Source organism: Phascolarctos cinereus, unplaced genomic scaffold, assembly GCF_003287225.1.
Source record: "Phascolarctos cinereus isolate Bilbo 61053 unplaced genomic scaffold, phaCin_HiC Scaffold_3;HRSCAF=262, whole genome shotgun sequence".
Classification (NCBI taxonomy): domain Eukaryota; kingdom Metazoa; phylum Chordata; class Mammalia; order Diprotodontia; family Phascolarctidae; genus Phascolarctos; species Phascolarctos cinereus.
In genome coordinates, this window is record NW_027555736.1 from 153,819,903 (window position 1) to 153,837,866 (window position 17,964).

Below are 17,964 nucleotides of genomic sequence, written 5' to 3' on the forward strand. Positions count from 1 at the left end.
CTTTCATTCCTGATTCCCATGAACTCTAATTGATGTGCAGTCATTCCCAAATATCTGGGTGTTGGTTATTTGATTAGTAACTAATCTGTAGCCTTGGCATGTCTCCCAGGAAGGGATCCGGGTCAATTCAGCATGAAGAACCTTGCTGCAGAGCAGAGGGCTTGGAGGAATCCGCTAGGGTTGTTTTGCCTCCTCTGCTCAGCTTTCTAGACTGAGGGAAATAGTGAAGGGGGCTATTGTGGGGGCTTTCTAGTGCTGGATCCTCGAAGTGTTTGTCAACTAACCTCTATGCAAACACACATTTGAGCCTCATAGCAATTTCATGCAACTGCAAGATGGAAAGAAAACAGTCCTCCAATTATACATAGGAATTCTCTGTGTAACTGACCTTGGACCAATCACGTCACCCCTTTGGCTCTGTTTCCTCAGCTATATAAAATGAAGGGAGTTGGACTATATCAGGAATTTTTAACCTGAGGTCCATAAACTTTAAAAAAAAATTTTTATAACTTTCGATATTTTTTGTTTTCCTTTGTAATCCTATGTATTTTATTATATACATTTAAAAATATTATTCTGAGAAAGGGTCCATAAAGCCTATGGACCCAGACTGAAAAAGGGCTCCATGACCCCCCATCACAAAAAAAAAAAGGTTGAGCCCATGAACTAGATTCGCTAGATGATCTCTGAGGTCACTTCTAGCTCCTAAATACTTTGATTCTATGACTCTAACCTCCTCCATGATCTGTTTAACTCTGCTCCAAATCAGTATTTCTCCCCAAATAGGTGAGAGTCTGATTGGTCAGCATTTTGGTATAAATTAGTTTCTGAATGCCTTACTTTGGGGCAATCCATAGTCTAATTACCAGATTCTGTTTGACTTCTGGTAAGCAGTGCCTTCCCTCTCCACTTTATCCTGTATATATATTGTTTGTACATGGTTATTTTCCTTAAGAATAGGGACTGGTTTTTGCCTTTCTTCATATTCCCAACACTTAGAACAATGCCTAGCATATAGTAGGTGCTTAATAAAGACCAGCTGTGACTGACTGTATAGTTAGTACCAGAACAGAGCTTCTACCATGTACTTTATGATTTAGGGTTGCGTGTATGACTATTTTGAAAATTAATTTTATTTCCTCTTTCTGGCGCTTCCTTCTATTGGTTCTAATTCTTACTTACAACATCACTAATGTGAAAATATGTTTAATGGGAATGTGTATATATATATATATAGCCTATTTCAGATTGTGCACCATCTTGAGGAGGGAGGAAGGAAAGGAGAGAAAAATTTAAAACTCCAAAGCTTGTAGAAGTGATTGTTGATAAATCAAAATAAATAAATTTTTAAAAAAAGAACATTGATGAGTATCTCTGCTTCTTGTCTTGATGGGAATTACTACGAGGTCATTTTGCCTACTATTTCTGCAACCTCATTGTGCTGCAGGTAATTTTTTGATCAATATCATATGTTCGGAGCTGAGATGATAACTCTGATTGTTAAAATCTTTTCCAACTCTAATTTTTAAAATCTTTTTCAAGGAATGTGCTATTAACAACCTTGAAGACGGATTCTGAGGGATCCTATTGCAGGAGGCAGGATTTAGGGCAGCAGATTTTCAGAGGGAGAGTATCATAGTTATTTAGGGCCCTCCTGGTTCTCTGTGAACTAATCAACAAACATTTATTGAATGCCCACTATATATGGACAGGCCTCATTATAGCCAATCAACATTTATTTATTAAGCATCTCCTGTATGCCTAGCATGTGAAGTACGGGGCTACAAAGAAGTGAAATAATCCCTGTCCTCAAGGTGCTAACATTTAAGTTCTGTAGTGCGAACAAAAATATAATTTGCACACAGATCCAATTCAGTACTATGGACAAAGCATTCAGTTGTATGCTGGTTGTTAGGGCAAGGATGAAAAATTCCAGAGTACCCACCTTCCATCAAGGACTTAACAATCTAATGAACTTCGTTTTGAATTGATGTTATTTGGTTTTCATTTCTGAATATCTCCCCATCCACTTAATGTACCCCAGTAAGCCGTCCTGTGATGCTGATGGTGGTGGGATGTCTCAGTAAAGAACTTCAGCATTTTTACCAGCTATTTCATCTCTCACTGGCTACCCAGTTTGCTTGGGAATGACTGAGGCAGAATCTGAAACAGCAGTCCAGTCCCAAGAGACTTGACCAGGCACAGACTGAATTTTACTGGGCGGTCTGCCTCCTGTTCAGGCAGCCATGTTGGCAGGAAGCGAGACACTTGAGTTTTGGCTGGTGCTCCAGTTGCAAATACTTCTGTAGGTCAACCCCGCTGGGGCGCATCAGCTTAGATCTTGCAGCCAGCCCTCTGTTCTGAAATGGATTACAGTTGGCAAACAGGAAGCTTTGTCGTTCCCAAACTCCACAGGCTCATTTTGGACAGTGAATAGAATCAATGTGATCCTATACTGTATCCAGTCACAGCAGTCTAATAAGAATCATAAAGAGCCAAATGTAGATGGAGAATCCTTGTGGTGTGACCCCATGGCATTGATTGGGCCTGTGTGTCCTCAACTTGCCTGCTATTAGTCATGACTGTCCTTCCCTGCTCCTATGTTTTTTCCACATATTTTTCTTTGAGTTAATCCACTTAAAAGACTTTATTTGACAGTTTCAAATTGAAATTTAACAATTTCAAGGACATCTATGCTTCCTTCTCACCTTTCCAGTTCCTTTGAAGCAACTGTACCCTGTGTCCAAGACTGGGTCTTTAGAAGATCTAATCTTTTTGAAGTTCCGATGTTTTCTATAAAATCTGAATAACTCGTATTTTGGACCTCCCATTTGTTAACAGTGAGGAAATACCTGAGTTCAAAGGATGCCTCTGATGCCAACTGTGTGGTCATGGGCAAGTTGTTTAACCTCTTTGAGGCTCATTTTCATCATCTGTAAAATGGGTCTACTAATGTCTGCAGTACCAATGTTACAGTGTTGTTATGAGGATCTAATTGGATAATGTATGAAAATGCTGCATAAATCTCAGTTTCAGAGAATCCTCTAACTCTGCTATATTTGTTAATCACTTCTCCAGTCTAGACTTTCTTGTGGTTTATAAATCTGAAGTTATTTCCTGGCTCCTCTATCTATGTGTTCTAGAGCTGAGTTTGCTCTACAGTGCTCATTTTGTGAATCTTCCCACATTCTGGAGTGTAATCTCATGCTCCATATAGAATCTCAGTTCTCTTGGCAAAAGGTCTCTAAGTAATGAACCATAAGAAAATGTCCCCTATTGCTATTTCATTCACCAAAAGGAATGATGGAAATCATTAGTGCATCTTTTCTTTTTATTTGGCCTTCAACTCAACAAACATTTATTGTGCAACTTCTATATGCCAGACGTTCTAGGTGCTGGAAATACAAGACAGAAGTTCAGCAGCCTTTACTTTTAGGGAGTTTCCATTCTAGGGAACTACAACATGGACACAAAAACAAATTCAAGGTAATTGGAGGAGGGAGGGGACTTTACCAACCCTACCCATAATGGGGGGGGGAGGTTGACCTCTATGACCCAAATTCAATTCTGGGCTCCAACTTGACTTAGAGTGCTTTATGTGATTACAAGCAAATCACAGACTTCATTGAATCTCAACTTTCTCATCTGTAAAAGGAATATGATAATATTTATACCACCTACCTCAAAGGGCAGTTGGGGAAAACAGGGATCATAGAACTGAGATGACTTACCCAAGTCACACAACTAGTTAATGTCAGGGCCAGTTATAAAACTCAGTTCCCAATACAGTGTATTTTTCTGCCTATTCTCTATAGTTTATTTTGAGACAAGAGAGGGAAAGTACATTCAAAATGACTGCATTTGGTTTGAAATATACAACTGAATTTCATTAAACAAATCTATTTTACACCTATTAATGGGCACAGGATTCTTTCTGTAAAGATACCTACAATAGTTTTTACCCCTTTTGGCTTAGAAAGGTCTTCCTTTCTCAAGATTGGGTGTGATAGGAAGTTTTGATGGTCTATCTGGAAAAGTGTGATGTCATTAGAAGGACCGCCTGTTCCTTTGGTAGACCACTCTGGGATGGGGAACTGGTACTTACAGCCTTCCTTCTTGTTTTCATTATTGGACAGACCAGTCAAACCACCACTTCCTTCTTCCATCTTGTTCATTGTTCCTTTCTGGAGTGGGAATGCTGAGGATGTGTTCTCCTCTCTCCTTTCTTCCATTCCCACCTACCCTCAGCCCAGGCTTCAGGTCAGAACAGCCAGATAGAGTAGCTTTCATTCCCAAGTACTACCTCACCCAGCCCCAGGATAAAGCCATCTTCCACATCCAAGGGATTAGTTGGGGGAAGCTGGAGAAAATGTTAATGTCTTCTGAATGGAAGCCTTTTAGGAACTTTGAGATTCCCAAGTTCTCTAAAGCTAAAAGTTCTCTAAATAAAATGGCCTTGACCTTAAATAGGAGACTCCTACAAAATAAAAGCTGTTGGCAATATTTCACCCCGTGGGTAATTTAATTTAAGACCAAGTTGTGGAAAGTGTTTAAACTCCCCACAACTCGACTTGAAAGCAATTTGAAGATACTACAAAGGAGGTAGCTTGGTATATTAGAGAGACCTTCAGACTTGGAATTAGGAAGACTCAGGTTCAAATTGTGCCTCAGATCTTACTAGCTGCGTGACTTTGGGGCATATCACTTTACCTCTAACCCTTAGTTTATCTGTAAATTAGGAATAATAGCACCTACTTTATAGGGTAGTTGTGAGCATCTGATGAAGTCCTGTATATATAAAAGCACTACATACAAGTGCTCTGTTAATAATACTGTATTATGTTTGTAAATAAAGGTCAGGTGATGATGGTGCATTTGTTTCAAACCCTGGGCATGAAAGTTATATTCCAAGACTTGAACATAGACTGAGAGGCAAAGCTGTGTTCAAAGGCTGCGTCTGACAAAATTGGGGTTGTAGCTGCCATCTGCTTACCTGTGACTTGAATGGAAAAGGAGTTAGTGTAGGAATAAAGACAAAACGTTCAAAGTGGGTTGAGTTATTTAGATACCTAGGCCTTGTCTAGCTCATTGATTAATTATGGTCTACCATTTGTAGCAAAACCACTGGGTGGAGGGCAGTGGATAGAGCCCTGGGCCTAGAGTCAGGAAGACTTGAGTTCAAATCCACTTACTAGCTGTGTGACTCTGAGCAAGTCACTTAGCTTCATTCACCTCGATTTCGGTTTCCTCATCTGTAAAACAAGCTGGAGAAAGAAATGGCAAACCACTCCAGTATCTTTGCCAAGAAAACCCCACATAGAGTTACAAAGAATTGGACAAGACTGAAATGACTGAACAGCAATAAACTGGGTACATATACTCCAACTTCAAACTGAACCCAAAAAATGATAAATAGAAAAAAAAATAAACCTGATTTGAAACTGAATACCTCATCCCTTGTCAAACTGAAGCAAGAACTATCCTGCTTTATAAGATGAAAATAGAATAGGGGAGTAGAGAAAGGGAACTTGGGGCTGCTTTCTGGCCACCAAGGAAGTAGCAGCCCTGCAGGATTGGTGTATCCCCTGTGACTAAAACGGAAACAATTGGAATTTTATGAAATGGTGACATCTATAATGATGCAGCTACCAGGGATGGGGAATGCGGCCTCGAGGCCACATGTGGCCTTCTAGGTTCTTAGGTACAGCCTTCTGACCAAGTCCAAGTTTTACAGACCAAATCCTTTTATTAAAGAGATGTGTTCTATGAAGTTTGGATTCAAAGAATCACACTTGAGGACCTAGAGGGCCACATGTGGTCTTGATAGGCTTTCAACTTTTTGTGGATGTAAGAAAAAAATACCTGTAAGTTTGATCATTGTAGATAGTGGGAGTTCAGATGGATTGGGAGTTAAAAAAAAAGTATGTGTTGTTTCTTTGCCCACTGGGGCACCATTGTTAATTAAAGTTGTGAGTGTGGACTTAGATAGCAGAATGTTAACCCCAGATTAGTGGTTTGAAGGAAGCCAGGAAGTGGAGAAGAGGAGAGGGAGCCCATTCTAGACAGAAATATACCAAGTTTTAAAACTCTTTACTGTATATACATCCAGGATTTAGTGGCTTAAGATTATTTTATATATGACCAGAATTCACTAGCTTTGCCAGTGCACATAATTGTGTGTACATGTCTGGATGAAGGGTAGAGTAGTAGGCCATTCACAGAAGTCTGAATGTTCAAGTATTGGTTTCTGTAACTGCGCCCCTTCTGCTGCCACAGTTCCAGCACAGAGTATATCCTTTCAATGGGGGAATAATCATAGCTTTGTAGAATGATTCACCTTTCCTCTCCTTACGTCACACCCTGGTAAACACACACCATTTAGTGACATTGCACCAATAAAAGTCAGCCAGGGAATCAGCAGAGGTTTTGGCTCTATTTTAAGGGCATCCACAATTGCCTTTACATGTCTTGGTGAAAGCTTGTTCTCAATGTATGGGGAAGAACTGACTCACATGGAGTACAGGCTGTACTTCATTTTATGTAATAGGTGTGTTCTTTCCAAATTGCACCGCAATCAATTTTTCACATGTGTAGCTGTGCATTAAGTGTATTAATCAAAGAAATTCTGTTCTAAATCCTTCCTGTCAATCCGGGGCTACTCAGCTTTTTGTGTGTGTCATGGACCTTGTGGGATCAAGGCTATAGACTCCAGAATAATTTTTTGAGGGTATAAAATAAGATACACAGGATTATAAAGGAAATCAATTCTATTGAAATTGAGTTATCAAAATATTTTTAAAACAAATGCCCCAACCCCAAGTTAAGAATCTTTGCTCTAAGTGAATGAATAATCAATTCAAATTTTGTTTTTAATTTTGAATAATCATTTTTCTTAATTTGATTCTTCATATCATTAGTGACTGCCTATGAGATACTGCCTCAAGGAAAAACTTTTAAACTTAGAAATGATACTTAGAATGATGAGTTACAGAGTAGAGAAATAAAATCACAAGATACCCTGAATCTAGATAAATGTCTAGAAGTAACAAACTGTTCCCTATTTAACCAATGTCTTTTAAATATCCTTCCTTAGCCTCTGCTCCCATATATCTGTTGCTTTCCTCGATTAAATTGTCAGTCAGTCAGTCAACCATCATTTATTAAGCAACTACTATGTACCAGCTAGGTGGTGCAGTGGATAGAATGCTGGGCCTGGAGACAGGAAGACCTGAGTTCAAATGTGGCCTCAGACACTTACTAGCTGTGTGACCCTGCACAAGTCACTTAACCCTATTTACCTCAGTTCCTCATCTGTGAAATGGCAAAACACTCCAGTATCTTTCCCAAGAAAAACTAAAAAGAGGTTATGAAGAGTCAGACATGGCTGAAAACAACTGAATAAAAACAATGTAGCAGGCACTGTGCTAAATGCTAGGGATAGAAAGAAGGCAAAAACACAGCCCCTGCTCTCAAGGAATTCGCAATCTAATGGGAGACAACATACATGCTGTATGAAACAATAAATAGGATAAATTGGGGGTAGTCTCAGAGCAAAGGTACTAATTGTAAGTGTCTTTACTTTGGGAACTGCCTTTACTTTTGTATTTGTATCTGCATGCTTAGCACAGGACTTGGCCCCATAGTAAACAGTCAATACCTTTTCTTTATTTTGTTTATCCATTCATCACGCCTGGACTAATTGTGCTACATCTCTGGAGGAAGACCTGCAATAGTCCCTTCTTGCTCCTCAATCCAATTCTGAATCACAGCTAAGAAGGACTTTAAAGATCATACAGTGTCACCTAGTGATCAGTAAACAGAGGCCAGTGAGCCCAATATGGCCCACCACCTGTTTTTTGTATGGCCCATAGGCTAAAAAAATGGTTTTTTGCATTTTTGTAAAATTATAAAATTTGTTTAATTTTTTTTTTAATGTAAAAACCACTCAGCATGAAGGCCATACAAAAATAGGCCAGATCTGGTCTGCAGGCCATAGTTTTCCATTTAAGTTGTAGAAACTGAAACCCAGCAAAATGAAGTAATTTGCCCATTGCCCAAGGTCACACTACTATTCTTTCCATTTCAGAGCTGGTACTCTGCCTTCTCTCTCCTCCCACGAGAATGAATGTTTAATGAATGAATAAATGGAAAGCAGCCTCATCTACCGAGTTCTTACATCAGGATGCTTTCCAGAGTCGCTCAGTTCCCTGTCTACTTACCTCACGAGTGATGAGTCATTTTTCCCCTAGGGAAGTATCTAGTCCTAGCTCCTTACAACCTTCGATATTGACCATACATTGTATATACAGCACTAATGAGCAATTTCTACTTCCAACTGTAACAGGAAGGTCCTTTCATTACATCATGTTGGCTTGGGCTGGGCTGTGTGTTTGCCCCTACGCTACACTTACGCAGTATATATCATATGTACCACAGAATTCAGAGGAAAGATGAATTAGATGAACTCTGAGGTTCCTTCTGGCTCTAGATTTAAAATCCCTTGAAGTATCAAAGATTTAAAATGGGAAAGGACTAGTACATCCTCCCCTCCTCATATTACAGATGAGGAAACCGAGGCCCAGAGAGGTTAAGTGACTACGATCAGATAGTACCTGTTAGATTTGAATTCACACTCTTTTGTGTAATCATATTGGCTCATGGTGGTAATGCATAACACATAACCCAGGCAGGGACAGTTAAGGAAGCCAAGAGGGCACATGGTGGAAAGATCATGAAAAATAGTTTTGGGGAGATCAGGGAGAGTGAGTGGAGTAGATTGCAGAGGGCCTTAAAAGCTAAGTAGAGGAATTTAGACAATGTGGAAGGAAATAAGAAAGTATTAAATATTTCTAACAGATTGGTAATGTGATAAAAGTAATATTTAAGGAAAAGAGTTAATAAGAGAAGGGGCAGAATGAGTTCATTATTTATATCCGTATCACCTTAAATCAGATTATTTTTCTCTCTGTTTTACTGCAAAAAGGGCATTGAAAGAAAGCTGAAAGATCACAAACCGAGAAGAGAGAAAACAAAGAAAACTATAGACCAACTTATTAATTAATTAATATTAATACAAAAATATTAGCAAAGCAGCTATTTCAGTGTATTTTTAAAAAGTCACTATAACTAGACTAGATCCCTATCAAGAATATAGGGATGGTTCAACATTTGAATTATATCAGTAACAATGATAAAAATCACGTGATCATCATCAACAGAGAAATAAAAAGCCTTTGACAAAACACAATACTCATTTGTATTGGAAACACTAAAAACCATAGGAATAAAAGAATCTTTCCTTCATGTGATCAAAGCATCTCTCTAAAACTAAGAGCTAGCAATGTTTTAAAGAAGAAAAACAACTGGAAGTGTTCTCAGTAAGGCCAAAGGTAAAAATAAGGATGATAATTGTCTTTTCTTTAGCAAAGTGCTGGGGTGCTAGTTAGAGCAATAACAAAAGAAAAAGAAATTGAGAGGAGAAACATAGGCAAAATTATCTATTTGCTGATGATATAACGGCTTAGAATATAACATAAATATGCAAAAGTAATCGGCTTTCTACATACAGTAAATGATTTTCATTTAGGATGGTTAAGTTCTATAAAGTCACTGTGAACCCTGAATTAAAGAATATTGAACCATTGCTCTTAAGGGAAATTTAGGATTAGGTTCCTTGGAGCCTCTGGTTGCAACATTTACTTTAGCATCTTCTGGAGTGGCCTCACATATATAGATCATGAATTTCCTTTTCCTTTTTCTAGATATACCATATTGTTGATTCATTAATATTAACCTCATGGCCAACATCCCTATAACTCATGCACGATCAAAGCTTATCTAACACACATATTTTCTCTGTTAAGTCACATCATAGCTTTCTTGCGCTTAGGGAAACTTGACAGCATTTCAGCACTACTTTTGGGGGCCACTTTATACAGTGAAATAAACAAAATGCACAAAAATGTGAAGAATGCTGTAAAAAACATGCTTGTTTGCAGTATGAAAACTGAAACAAGAAGGCAGAGCTTGCCTTGTTCAACTTCAGCTGGAAATGTGAATATTGAGAAACTCAAGATTTTTCACCACTCTGCTCATATCTACAAATGACCATGAGAGCGCCTTCAGGATTGATTTTGAGCTTACAAGTAAATTTTAGAGAATTGGTGAATTTGCAAATACAGAATCTATAAAAAAAAAATCAACTATTAATACAAGAAAATACTGATAGGCCATTCAAGCTCTGTCATTTGTGGGGAGTCAGAGTGGTACAATGGAAAAGGGGCTGAACTTTGAATCACAAGACCTGAGTGCAAATCCCATGTCTGACACTTGCTACCTATATGATCTTGGGCTATTACTTAACTTCTCTTAGTATCAGCTTCCTCATTTGTGAAATGAGGTGGTTGTAGATTCCTCTGAGGTCTCTTGCTGCCCTAGGTCTATGATCCCATGAAGAGGTCATATATCAGACTAAAAAGTTTTCATACAAATAAAACTTGTACAGGTAAAGTAAAAGAAAAGATGAGTTAAATAGATAAAATTGTTTGAGTTAATTAGCTCAGGAAATTCCAGTATCCAAAAGCTATGGGGAATATAACAGTTGCTAAAATATAGGAAAACTCATTGTTGGGTGGATTGTGGTAGATGGACACACTAAATCATTGGTGGAGCTGTGAATTAGTTCAATTCTGGGCCATAATTAATTAAGAAATATGCAAGATAAGTTACTAAATTATTCATTATTTATCACCCAGAAATCTCACTAGTGGGACTGTATTCTAAGGGGGGGTTATTGACAGCATGAAAGATCTTTGTATAATGTTCTTAGTATTAGTTGTGATAAGGAAAAGCTAGAAATAAAGTAGGTATCCAACAATTGAAGAACATCTGACCAATAATGGTATTTGAATGTAATGGAATATCACTTTGTCATAAAGAGTACCAAATAAGAATTCAGAGAAACATGAAGATTTGTATGAAGTGATGAAAAGTAAAACCAAAAGCACTACATACATGACTGAAACAATTTAAATAAAGACAATAAAACTAATGATAAGGGTCAATGTTGGTACCATACTTTAAAAATTAGAGGACATATATATCTCTTTTGGTTAATAATCCATAATCAAGTTTTTCTCAGGGAATAACTTTGTAAAGGTAATTCATTTGGACATTTGTTGGGAAGTATCTGCTGTGGGATCACAATATATCCGTCAAATGTATTTTTCAAAATAAAAGTTGAAGAAATAAAGGCAGAAGTAAAGGACAGGCAGCATGGTACAGGTGCAAGAGCACCATCTCTCAAGTGAGAAGACCCGGGTTCAAATCCTGTCATTAACACTATGATCTTGGGCAAGTCACTTAATCTCCTCAGCCTCGGTTTCTTCATCTGTAAAATGAAAGGGTTGTCCTGTATGTCCTATATGTCCCATCTATCTTTCCAATTGCAATTCTGTGAATACTTAGAACAAAGCATAACAGAAAGGCAGGTCTCCCTGGAAAGACATTGGAAAGTGGAGAAGTAAACCCCTCTACCTTCCATCTTACCATATCCATTTGCCTTCCAAGGCTGGAATATGGTGTTACTCATCCTTAATTTGAATATAATCATTTCATTCCCCTTCTTTTATAATCTGCCTTCATTTAGAAAACTCCTTAGGACTAAAAGGGTTGGTTTCTAGGCTAGAGTTTAACACTTTAAAAGAGGAGCTTGACAGGATTTCAAAACAAAACCCCCAAAGTGTCCTCCCAGTTCTTCCCTGTGCCCCATCCTTCTAAGCATGCTGCTCCTTTTTCCTTCCTGGAGGTGATATATCTAGGCTAGAAGAAACTGCAGTGGTTACAGAGGGGCTGGGGAGCAACCGCAGCAAGGGAGGCGTATTGAGCAAGCAAAACAACACTAAGGAAGCACTTAGAAACATACATATGATCCCTGAGGACATTTCATATATTGATGATATATGATGATAATGTATTAATTGCATATATAGTAAATATACCTGTAATAGATGTTACAGCTAGGTCCCAAGTAGAGGGAATAATGAATCCCCTAAAATGGTTGCATGTATTTGAATTCATACTACTTGAAGTTATAACGACATAAAATATGGCACTTTATTCCAGTCCAATGGAATGCCATGTACATTGTTTGCATTAATTGGGACCTAGCTATATTTTCACATTGAATGAGCCTCCTTGTGTGTGTTCAATAATATAAGCAATTATTTAGTGTCCATTATATGCCAGGCACCTGTGGGGGCCATGAAAATAAATAAATAAATAAATAAATAAATGAGACCTCCTACCTTCACAGAACTAATAATGGGACAAAAGGAGGTGGAGGAGACAAGTTGGACAAGATAAGTAAACACAAATTTATACAAATTAAACAAAAGGTAATTTGGAAGGAGAGTCCTAATAACTAGGAGTATTGGAAAACGCCTTGTGTAGGAGATGACACTTGAGCTGAGCCTTAACTGGAACCAGGGATTCCCAGAGATGAGGGTGAGAAGGGGGAGCATTCCAAGTATCTGGAAAAGCCTGTACAACCTCGAGGAGGCAAGAGGTGGCACGTCACAGTCTGTGTGATAGCAAATCGGCCAGTTTGGAGATTAGTTGCAGCCAGTGTTGTTGTTGCAGTGATTCTTAGATGCCTTTCTTGATATCTCTATCTATAATTGCCTTACAAACAAAAAAATTGCATTTATTTTATATATACTTCTGTGCATATTTTATCTCCTTTAATAGTGTGTAAGCTCCTTGAGGATAGGGACTGTTTCCTTTCCAAGCCCTATGCCACCTACACGCCAATCACGTTCTTTATTCTCCTTACCCTTCTCCCACTGGAACCCTGTCTTCTTCCCCTGGGACCTTGGGTTCTGAGTTTTTGCCTTATCTTCTTAGAACCAGCTATGTTACTTTTCAGCTATTTCTATACCAAGCTGCCATTTTGTACCACCCTCTCCCTAGCTCCCTTATTGTGTTGTATTCCCCCATTAGAATAGAAGTTCCTTGAGGATAGAGACTATCTTTTATCTGTATCCTCAGTGCTGGACACAGTACCTGCAATTATAATAAATACTACTATGCCAGGCACATGGGTGCTTGATAAATATCTATTGATTTTTTACTACAAGAAAGGTATAGCATAGGGATGAGGGTAATGTCTGTTTTCTCAAGTCCACAGTGCCAAGAGAACTCCAAAGCATATAGGGAAGGCATTGAATTATGTCACCATGAATGATGATGGTTAAGCTAAGATTCTACATTAGCTCCAGGGAGTGGTATGCCATGCCGACAAACCAAATTATCAACTCTAGGCCATATCCCTTCTATCATTATGAAATTCTAAATAGGCCATTATTTGCCTTATAAAAAAAGTACAATACTGTTTTGTTATATAGTAGCTGTGGTAAATTTATGTTGACATAACATAATCTGTCCTTTGAATGTGTTTGCCTCAAGTGAAGGAAGGGATTCAACATATTGCTTAGGCAAAATCATAGCCCCCTCGCCTCCAGTTACATTTGTTCAAGTTACCTGGGTAAATGGGGCTGCGTAGACATAGTTGTAGTCATACCATACCTTTTTAGAATGTGCTCTCCATAAGCTTGTAAGCCTATCAGTATGGATTTTGTAACCCCTCCTCACCTGTATAATACTCATCCATGACCTTCTTTAAATCTTCCATTAAAGTTTCACCTAACGCATTGGAGCCATTTCATTGATTCTTTAAAAATTCTGTTTGTTCACTCTCAACGCTTGACCAGCCTACCCCTTTTTCCAATCATACATTTTTTGTTGATTACTTTTTGATGAAATTCCTCTCATGCTAGTTCTCATTGGTAATACATTTAAGGTAATATACATGTACTGGCTATATGTGTTTCTCTATTCTGTTTTTATGAGATCATGGTGTATTATGATTTTCAGCTATAGCATCACTGGAGAATATTTACTGTCAAAAATGAATCTTAGAGAGTGCCCATTTTATTGGCTATTTTATATGTTTATGTATATACACAACACACTTGTTATAGATATATAGGTATAGATATAGATATATACAGAACTACAAGATTCTATTTAGCACAGCGCTTGGCACACAGCAAGTGCTTAATAAATGCTTTTTATTCGTTCATTCATTCATAAAAAGTTGTAAATAAATTTTTATGGGAAATTTTAAGAATCAGAAAGTGATCACATTTTTAATTCCAGAAGAAAAAAATGTACTTTCTTGATAATCAATCGTGTTTGGTTTTTTGTTTGTTTGTTTTTTCAGGGAAGCAAAGGACACTATCGATACCACTGGCAGAGTCACAATGTCAAGCATAGTGGTGTGGATGACATGGTACTCCTGTCCAAAATCACTGAGGACTCCATTGTGGAGAATCTGAAGAAAAGATACATGGATGACTATATTTTTGTATCCTTTGAAGGTTTGAGCAGAATGTTTAGAAATGTAATTGTAAGGTTTAAACTACTGGAAGAAGGAAAATGTTATTGAATTCTACCCAATTTTCTTGATACTTAACAGAATAAACACAGATTTCTTGGCATTCTACCTTATTTAAGTTTTATAAATTTATGTTTTAACTTATATAACTTTTGAGACTATTGTACTGACCAGATCACCATTAAAAGTAGACAAGAGGAATCTGCCTAGAGTGCAATACCAAAGGTTGCTCAGTAGTTCAGTCATGCTTGACTGTTCTTGACCCCATAGACTACAGCACACCAGGCCCTTTTCTCCTGCACTGTCTCCCAAAGTCTCTCCAAGCTCTTTTGTTGCTTCCATGACACGATCTATCCATCTCATCCTTTGCTGTCCTCTTTTCCTTTTGCCTTCAATCTTCACCAATATTGGGGTCTTTTCAAAAAAGTCCTGTCTTTCATTATGTGGCCAAAGTATTTAAGCCTCAGCTTCAGTATTTGACCTTCCAAATAATAGTCTGAATTAATTTCTGAATTAGTTAATTATTAATTAATTGTCAGAATTAAGTATTGACTGATTTGGTCTCCTTGCTGTCCAAGGGACTCTCTTAAGTCTTCTTTAGCATTCAAAAGTGTTGATTCTGGGTTGCTCAACTTTCTTTATAGTCCAACTCTCATAGCTATACGTTCCTACTGGGAAAAGTACAGCTTTGACTATACAAGACCTTTCTCAGCAAGGTGATGTCTCTGCTTTTTAATATGCTGTACCGATTTGCCATAGCTCTCCTTCCAAGGTGCAAACGTCTTTTAATTTCATGGCTACAGTCTGCTGCAGTGATCTTTAAGCCCAAGAATATAATAAAATCTAAACCTGCTTCTATTTCTTCTCCCTCTGTTTGCCAGAAGTGATGGGACCAGTTACACAATGAGGAACCTTATAAAATTACTTTTTTAAAAATTCACTTAACTTTAATGCTGGAAAATTCTATTCTCCATGGCACTTATTTTGTGATGTCATGTCACACATGTAATGTTAAGGTTCAAATCTTTTATGCACCACAGTGCCCAAGAAATAAATTTTTTAAAAATATATTTTATTATGTCTTTTGTCTTTAAATCATTTTAGTCCCTTCTCTCTTCTTAACCCTCTCCTGACAAAGAATAGCAATTAAATAAAAACTTCCAATGTGATGATCACATTGGTCAATGTGTTATACAGTGTTCTATCGTAATGGTCCCTTGCCTTTCTGCCATGAAGAAGGAGGTATAAGAGGCCTTCACTGGTTTTTCAGTTACTCAGAGTTAAGGTCATTTACCTCATAAATGAAAGTCATTTTTTATATTCTCCTGATTCTGCTTGTTTTGTCCTGCATCAGGTCATAGAAATCTTTTTATTTTTCTTTTAATTCTTCATTTGTTACTTCTCATTTTGGGCTACCACAGTACTTCTACTAATATTTGGTATATAGCACAAGGTCATAGATGTAGGCTGGTAGGGACCTCAGAAGAACAATCCTTTCATTTTATATATGAGGAATCTGAGGACCACAGAAATTAAGTGGTTTGCCCAAGATTGCACAGTTAATGAGCAAAGGAGGCAGGATCTTAATACAGATTTTTTGACTCCAAATCCAGGGTTCTTCCTACTCTGATTTTTTTTATTATTATTATTATTATTTTTGTTGGGCAGTGGGATTAAGTGATTTGCCCAGGGTCACACAGCCAGTAAGTGTTATGTGTCTGAGGCCAGATTTGAACTCAGGTTCTCCTGAATCCAGGGCCGGTACTCTGTCCACTGTACCACCTAGCTGTCCCTCTGACTGATTTTTTTAAAGGATACAAGGAATTCACTTTTCAAAGCTGGGGTGTGGGAGTGAAGGCAGTCGGTCTTGAGACCTTGCCTAGAGCATACAAAGGCTTTGTTTCGGCACTGATATCATCTGGTTTTAATCTAGAACCATGTCAAGGATGTCATGGGTTTTCCTAGTGTTCCTATGAAGAAGCACTCAGATTCCCCCCTCCTGGTGCTGCCTGGGCTGCTAGAAGAGAAAAAAATATATATTGGAGCCAAGACAGAAAGCCTCTTTTCTGCCGTATAGACATAATAATGTATTATTAATGGCATTGTAGGTTTGAAAAAAAATTTCAGGGAATTAACAGAGGTAATCCCATTTTTTTTTCATCTAGGAACAAATGTGCATATTTTTAAAAGTCAGATTTGCGTGAATTTTTTGTTTAAAAATTATCTCATCCCCCGCCCCCCAAAAAATACCAATTTTTCTGCATTCTTATGTTTGTCTAAGGAAACCTCAGCAGCAAATGTATTCCAAAGAATACCTAAAATTCTTGTCTTTCTTTGTGTCTCACTTTCGGCATGCCAAAGACAATTTTTAAAAAGTTTTTTTTTAAAAAAGCAATGTGGAATTTTAATACAAACTTGGGTTACCTTCATTATGATGGAAGACTATCTGGAGCTAGCATCCTGGGACTGGGGCTGGGTCCCAGATGTGTCCCAACATGCGGGGTGATACAATTCCTTTCCCTTAGGGTCATCCCTTCCCAGAGCCAAATCTGAGAGGCCACCCCCTCCCCACTTCACTGCACTCACTTGGCCCACCTGGCTGCCATGTGGGTTTCATAAGACCACACTTGCCCTAGGATGAGGGATGAACTGACTGCCCTGGGCATCCAGATCATGCAGGACATCAGTTGAGAACATCCGTGTGAAAGATGATTCACTGGGCATCCATGGTGAATTGTTACCTCCCCCTCTCTTCCCACTGCACTTTCTATGAACTTTACTCTCTTGTGATGCTATCTATGGACCTGGGTCAGAGGACCTGAATTAATTTAATTTAATTCTTCCTACCTGTGTGATCTTGGGCAAGCCACTTTTGTTTTTCTAGTTTCCTCATCTGAAAAATTAGGGAGGCGACTCTGGCTCTTAATCTATGATTCTATGATCTTTAAAAACGTATTTAAACTGATCTAATTATGTCATCAATTTCACATTGTGCTCTTTCCTAGCATGTTATCAAGCTTAGGTCTTGATTTGCTTTTTTCAAAAAACTGAAATCTGCCCATTTACATGGCATATAAGTACTGACCATTTACACAATGGCCTCTCTGCTGAGGGGTCTACAGTTTTTCCTGTATTTCTGTGTTGTGTCCTGAAAGGACATTTGCAAGTCAGCTGTTTGGAAAAGGGAATGCATTTTCCCATATATCTCTAGCGGTTAAATTCTCAGAACAGCCTATAAAAGCAGCATGTCAGCTACAATTATGGATAGCTCAGCAAAAGGGAATACTGGATGACTGGATATGTGGCTCTCCTGAACCCCCACAGTCTCCTTCAGTAGCCACAGTGGTAGTTCTTCTTACAGTGAGAAGGAAGCTGGGTAGCACCTCCTTTCCCACAGCAATTATCTTTCCCAAGGAGATCATAAGTTTCTTGAAGTCAGGGGCTGGTCTTATTTATCTTTGCATCTCATATCTTCCTCTACCCCCCATAGATTCTGGCACAGTGCCTTA

The 17,964-nt window shown here is 38.2% G+C and overlaps 1 protein-coding gene across 2 annotated transcripts in view; it reads left to right on the forward strand.

Annotated features, from left to right (window-relative positions):
- MYO1E (myosin IE) overlaps window positions 1–17,964 on the forward strand; it is a 236,524-nt gene that overhangs the window by 70,599 nt on the left and 147,961 nt on the right. For both annotated transcript variants that reach the window (XM_020981944.2, XM_078151237.1), the window contains exon 2: window positions 14,282–14,425. In XM_020981944.2, coding sequence (XP_020837603.1) covers window positions 14,282–14,425 — 144 coding nt within the window. The remainder of the gene's footprint in view (window positions 1–14,281; window positions 14,426–17,964) is intronic.